This window comes from Musca vetustissima, unplaced genomic scaffold (assembly GCF_032173495.1).
Source record: "Musca vetustissima isolate MV318-11 ecotype Yass unplaced genomic scaffold, APGP_CSIRO_Mvet_v1 utg95931, whole genome shotgun sequence".
Lineage (NCBI taxonomy): Eukaryota > Metazoa > Arthropoda > Insecta > Diptera > Muscidae > Musca > Musca vetustissima.
Genome location: NW_026884966.1, coordinates 28,815 through 35,309, shown reverse-complemented (window position 1 = coordinate 35,309; position 6,495 = coordinate 28,815). Strand labels below are relative to the sequence as shown.

Here is a 6,495-nt window from a genome sequence, read left to right as displayed (position 1 = left end):
GACCTCAGTGAGAACTTCGTTTCGATGTTGCCCCAAAAGCTATTTATTGCTTCTTTGCATTGTCCTTACCCCTCGGCGGACAATGTCATACATTCCCCACTAATAAATAGTTGTTAAAAAAAACAACAACAACAAACTGGGATGCTGCCTCACTATAAAGTCGGAGGCGCGCCGCCTCCGACTTTATTTACAAGAGCAGATCGGCGTTAATTTGTACGGCTGAAACCCACCGCCGACAATTTGAATGAATAATTGTATGTTGGAAAATGCGGCTAAAACCCACAAAATATTGGAAATTGACATATACCGATAATGATCATTTTCTGCTTAGATGTATGCCAGCCTTCAAATGCCAGAAATTACCGTCCGTATTACTCAAATACACAGGGACATTATTATACATATGTATGTAAAAAATAAAATACATCGATTTTATTATGACATTTCATTTATTTTGTAATTAATACTATAATACAAAAATATTTAATATTTAGAATAACATAAAAAACAGGAATTGTAATATTTTGTCTTGTACAAATACATATTTTGGGCAGAATTATATTTTTATTGTTTAATAGGCTTTAAAGTTAGTTTTTATAATCTAACCTAAAACAATTTTGGCCTCCTTGCCCTGTACAATAATTTTTTGACCATTGAAAAGACAAAACTCTCGTTTCACGTATGCAAATAGTAAGTCGGTGACTAAAAATATCTGAAAATGTATTCATATATTAAACATATTTACTCTTATATTCTTAAAAGTCTTCGAAATATTTACCTGTCCTGTTGAAAATGCTAATGTGGCACCAAAATAGAAATTAGCATTAGCTGAACCAGAATAAATCCATAAATGCCATAAGGCGGGTAGCATACAAAGTGACACCACAAAGAAACAAAATACAATAAAATTGTGTACCATAACTGCAATGAAGAAAAAGACGTTCATTAGATGTAATATAAATTAATAAAATAAGTAGAGCAAATGACCACTTACATTTCCATGAGCGTTTCCATAGAGGTAATAATGCCAAGTAGAAAGAAACATCTCCGACACAAGGATATGCACGAAATATTGACATTAGCCCGATTAATATTGTTGCAAGGAGAATCGGTTCCTTGCGGAGCTTCAAGGACAATGGCACCAAATACAGAACCGTTGCATTCATTTGGAATGTTATCAAGAACATTGTGCGGAAATGTTCAAACATTTCAGTAAAGAAATACCAGAACAAACCAATGTTTGGTTGCAAATCACGATAGAAAAATCTGAAAAATAAAAAGTATTTAATAAGATAGATTTTCTTAAGTAGATTCTTGGATTGAAAGTATTTGTCTACGTTAATTAACACAGACAATGTAAGACGATTTTTTTTCTTTAAAACTGAATATTTTATTTTAAAACTTATCCTATTGTGATAAAACTTGGTAAAACGTATTATTTTGGCCCTATCGAATTTAGTGATAATCGATTCAGATTTAGATATGCTTCAAAATATATATAATGATGCAGTCAAGAAGGTTTGTCGAAGAAGGTAGTTCTCATATATTATGTCTGTCCATTTTCATATAAATTTTGATTTTTTTGTCCTGTAGGTCTATTCTGTAACTTTTTAAAAACTTCACTCATTGTTTTTTTTTTCAATAATTCCAATGAATTGTTTCTTTTGTTTTTTTTTTACAATAACAAAAGAAACTTAAGTAATATCGCTATTTCTTAAAATGTGTATAGTAGGTCTACAAGTCTGCTGGGCATAGTTTTTCGAATTACGTGCCCAAAGTTTGTTTGAAGTATGTCGATATGGTTGGTATTCATGTCAACATGGCATCCAAGATGCTACATAACTTTTCCAAACGGTTACAGATTTCTTGCTTATACTCAAAATGGTGAAGGGTATCATATTGTCGGTCCATCCGACTTGGGCCATTTGTTTGTTAAGGAGTTTTGTACGAATATACGCGACATTAAGTATCGACTATTACAATATCACATTTATAAAATATTAGAATTAATAATTTACTCACATAAATCCCAATGTACCATCAATGAAATTCCAACTTTTATCTCCCATTAAGGCATAGTTCAATCTGAACATTGCAATGCTGAGAACGACGAACGACAAAGCAATATGTAAAATGGCTTTAACTTTTCCACTCTTATTAAACACTAGAACGGCTGGAGCCAGCAATATCACAGGATACAAGTTGCGATGTGACTCAATCACAACAGAAAATAGAAACAACATCAGATGATGGTCTACTAAGGCATACAAAGCCAATGACAGGAACATATTACTAAAAAAAAAAAAAATTTATTACATAAAAAACATAATAAAAACTATATATTTATACTGATGCCAGCAACAGAGGAGGAATGGGAGAGTATTTCCCAAAGTATAAATAAAACTTGGAATTTTCCCAATTCAATCGGGGAACTAGATGGAAAACACGTCGATATTATAACACCAACGCACTGTGGAAGTGCATATTACAATATTAAAAAACGAAAAACAGCATTGTTTTGATGGCGCTTGTGGACGCGAAGTACAATATACATATGATATGTATTGATCAAAAGAATGAACATGCTGTCAAAATATTTGTAGTCATCAATATTGCCAGATGCGATTTTGATGCCAATTTACAATCTTCAAAAGTTTTGTTCAATATATTTTGAAGAAATTTTGCTGTCTACACGAGTTTGAAGCATTTTGAAGAAACCTTCAATCACCTATAGTAGTAGTATAGTAGTGCAGTTGAGTTGTAAGAACTGAACTGTAAATCTGTTAAGAATTTTTTTTTTAGAATTAAATTGCGCAAATAAATAGCTTTATTTCTTTTTATTAACTTCAACACTTTCATTCTGGAAAAAATATATATTAAAAAATTACTAATAAAAAAAAAATTAAAAAAAAATAAAAAAAAAAATATTTCAGTAGTGTTGGCGGGTTATTTGGGATGCCATTTGTATTTTGTTTTTGCAAAATAGTGAGGCTGAATCCCAGTTAGTTTTTTAATAAAAAACAACTATTAGTGGGGAATGTTGGCATTGTCCGCCGAGGGGTAAGGCGGATATCGCCACTGATCCTCATCAGTCCCCTTAGTGTTTTGTTGGGATATTCTCCTCAGAAGCTATTTATTGCTTCTTTACAAAAAACCTTTCATACCCAAATGTCTCTTGTGACAATTCGAAGTTCTTACGTTACCAGCGATATGACCTCAGTGAGAACTTCGTTTCGATGTTGCCCCAAAAGCTATTTATTGCTTCTTTGCATTGTCCTTACCCCTCGGCGGACAATGTCATACATTCCCCACTAATAAATAGTTGTTAAAAAAAACAACAACTACAAACTGGGATGCTGCCTCACCGCCTCCGACTTTATTTACAAGAGCAGATCGGCGTTAATTTGTACGGCTGAAACCCACCGCCGACAATTTGAATGAATAATTGTATGTTGGAAAATGCGGCTAAAACCCACAAAATATTGGAAATTGACATATACCGATAATGATCATTTTCTGCTTAGATGTATGCCAGCCTTCAAATGCCAGAAATTACCGTCCGTATTACTCAAATACACAGGGACATTATTATACATATTTATGTAAAAAATAAAATACATTGATTTTATTATGACATTTCATTTATTTTGTAATTAATACTATAATACAAAAATATTTAATATTTAGAATAACATAAAAAACAGGAATTGTAATATTTTGTCTTGTACAAATACATATTTTGGGCAGAATTATATTTTTATTGTTTAATAGGCTTTAAAGTTAGTTTTTATAATCTAACCTAAAACAATTTTGGCCTCCTTGCCCTGTACAATAATTTTTTGACCATTGAAAAGACAAAACTCTCGTTTCACGTATGCAAATAGTAAGTCGGTGACTAAAAATATCTGAAAATGTATTCATATATTAAACATATTTACTCTTATATTCTTAAAAGTCTTCGAAATATTTACCTGTCCTGTTGAAAATGCTAATGTGGCACCAAAATAGAAATTAGCATTAGCTGAACCAGAATAAATCCATAAATGCCATAAGGCGGGTAGCATACAAAGTGACACCACAAAGAAACAAAATACAATAAAATTGTGTACCATAACTGCAATGAAGAAAAAGACGTTCATTAGATTTAATATAAATTAATAAAATAAGTAGAGCAAATGACCACTTACATTTCCATGAGCGTTTCCATAGAGGTAATAATGCCAAGTAGAAAGAAACATCTCCGACACAAGGATATGCACGAAATATTGACATTAGCCCGATTAATATTGTTGCAAGGAGAATCGGTTCCTTGCGGAGCTTCAAGGACAATGGCACCAAATACAGAACCGTTGCATTCATTTGGAATGTTATCAAGAACATTGTGCGGAAATGTTCAAACATTTCGGTAAAGAAATACCAGAACAAACCAATGTTTGGTTGCAAATCACGATAGAAAAATCTGAAAAATAAAAAGTATTTAATAAGATAGATTTTCTTAAGTAGATTCTTGGATTGAAAGTATTTGTCTACGTTAATTAACACAGACAATGTAAGACGATTTTTTTCTTTAAAACTGAATATTTTATTTTAAAACTTATCCTATTGTGATAAAACTTGGTAAAACGTATTATTTTGGCCCTATCGAATTTAGTGATAATCGATTCAGATTTAGATATGCTTCAAAATATATATAATGATGCAGTCAAGAAGGTTTGTCGAAGAAGGTAGTTCTCATATATTATGTCTGTCCATTTTCATATAAATTTTGATTTTTTTGTCCTGTAGGTCTATTCTGTAACTTTTTAAAAACTTCACTCATTGTTTTTTTTTTCAATAATTCCAATGAATTGTTTCTTTTGTTTTTTTTTACAATAACAAAAGAAACTTAAGTAATATCGCTATTTCTTAAAATGTGTATAGTAGGTCTACAAGTCTGCTGGGCATAGTTTTTCGAATTACGTGCCCAAAGTTTGTTTGAAGTATGTCGATATGGTTGGTATTCATGTCAACATGGCATCCAAGATGCTACATAACTTTTCCAAACGGTTACAGATTTCTTGCATATACTCAAAATGGTGAAGGGTATCATATTGTCGGTCCATCCGACTTGGGCCATTTGTGTGTTAAGGAGTTTTGTACGAATATACGCGACATTAAGTATCGACTATTACAATATCACATTTATAAAATATTAGAATTAATAATTTACTCACATAAATCCCAATGTACCATCAATGAAATTCCAACTTTTATCTCCCATTAAGGCATAGTTCAATCTGAACATTGCAATGCTGAGAACAACGAACGACAAAGCAATATGTAAAATGGCTTTAACTTTTCCACTCTTATTAAACACTAGAACGGCTGGAGCCAGCAATATCACAGGATACAAGTTGCGATGTGACTCAATCACAACAGAAAATAGAAACAACATCAGATGATGGTCTACTAAGGCATACAAAGCCAATGACAGGAACATATTACTAAAAACGGTCGAAGTCAAGCCGGCACAATTAAAAATAGATAGTGGATTAAAGAGGTACGCCATAAGTACCAAAAATGGAATAGTGCTTTCATCGTTCGGTTGATATTGTAGTTCTTCGGTATCTTTTGCATATTTTTGCAACTCTTCAGACTGCACTTTAAATTTTCTACGTACAAATATTTTGCTGACATGGTACAGAATGCATCCAGTAAAAATGTCAATAAACACATATAAAATCGGCAGCCAAGAATTTAGATATTCAGAGGCAAATTTCAGAATCCAAAGTATAACCGGAATTTCATGTACCATATCTCCATCGTATGGATTTATTCCTTGCTTAAGCAGATACACTCCTTCATTTACTGTAATAATAAAAAATAAATGTTTTTCTGTTATTCTGAACTCTCAGACAAGCAAGCATACACACCTCTTTTGAATGAATTTAATGGAGTTGCAATCTCTACGCGATTTCCTAATATATGTGCCCAATCAGAGAAACATAAGTACAGACGTATTCCTGCTCCTAATATTAACCATTTTATGGTGTGTTTATCCATATTTTAGTATTTCTTGCTGTTAGAATTTTTTTCTTCGTTTGTGCCGGATAAACAAGATTATAATTGTCATTAAATTGACAGCTGATTTAATTTTGCTGTCGATATCACGTTTTTATCGATTACAAAGTCTGGCAACGCTAAAGTGGCCCACACACGTCAAACATGTGCGTTCGATCGGTGTGAATCGATGCAATGTTTGACGTGTGTGGTACGGTGTTCACACCGATTTGCCGGTGCGCACACCGATCGAAAGAAATTAAAAATTTTTAATTTTTCGTTGTGCGACGCGCACATGTTTGACGTCTGTGGCCTGGTGTGTGGATATTTTCTCATTTGTTGAGGCATTTCGTGGAGTGCGGATCAGCGAACAAATGCAATACATATGTATTTGGAAGATTTTTTTATGTTTTTACACATATTCTACTGTGTGGCAAATAAAAATGTCTTTTCCCG

General features: G+C 32.5%; 2 protein-coding genes across 2 annotated transcripts; both read right to left on the bottom strand.

Moving 5' to 3' along the window:
- Window positions 1-601: 601 nt before the first annotated feature.
- Window positions 602-2,288, bottom strand: LOC133332082 (phosphatidylinositol glycan anchor biosynthesis class U protein-like). The gene is made up of 4 exons (XM_061540463.1): window positions 2,023-2,288; window positions 995-1,266; window positions 779-921; window positions 602-712 (listed from the first exon to the last, which is right to left on the bottom strand). Exons 1-4 carry the CDS (start codon window positions 2,286-2,288, stop codon window positions 602-604), a joined length of 792 nt encoding a protein of 263 aa, XP_061396447.1.
- Window positions 2,289-3,794: 1,506 nt separating this feature from the next.
- On the bottom strand, window positions 3,795-6,042 carry LOC133332080 (phosphatidylinositol glycan anchor biosynthesis class U protein). The gene is made up of 5 exons (XM_061540460.1): window positions 5,913-6,042; window positions 5,214-5,847; window positions 4,188-4,459; window positions 3,972-4,114; window positions 3,795-3,905 (listed from the first exon to the last, which is right to left on the bottom strand). Exons 1-5 carry the CDS (start codon window positions 6,040-6,042, stop codon window positions 3,795-3,797), a joined length of 1,290 nt encoding a protein of 429 aa, XP_061396444.1.
- Between the last annotated feature and the right edge of the window lie 453 nt (window positions 6,043-6,495).

What these genes read in the sequence shown, in the direction of transcription:
- LOC133332082 (XM_061540463.1), bottom strand. Translation starts at nt 2,288, where the DNA reads ATGTTCCTGTCATTGGCTTTGTATGCCTTAGTAGACCATCATCTGATG. An exon ending in GATGGTACATTGGGATTTAT is followed by an intron (nt 1,267 to 2,022) that starts GTGAGTAAATTA and finishes TTTATTTTTCAG; the next exon opens with ATTTTTCTATCGTGATTTGC. An exon ending in ATGGAAACGCTCATGGAAAT is followed by an intron (nt 922 to 994) that starts GTAAGTGGTCAT and finishes TCTTCATTGCAG; the next exon opens with TTATGGTACACAATTTTATT.
- LOC133332080 (XM_061540460.1), bottom strand. Translation starts at nt 6,042, where the DNA reads ATGGATAAACACACCATAAAATGGTTAATATTAGGAGCAGGAATACGT. An exon ending in ATTAAATTCATTCAAAAGAG is followed by an intron (nt 5,848 to 5,912) that starts GTGTGTATGCTT and finishes TTATTATTACAG; the next exon opens with TAAATGAAGGAGTGTATCTG. An exon ending in TAGCATTTTCAACAGGACAG is followed by an intron (nt 3,906 to 3,971) that starts GTAAATATTTCG and finishes ATACATTTTCAG; the next exon opens with ATATTTTTAGTCACCGACTT.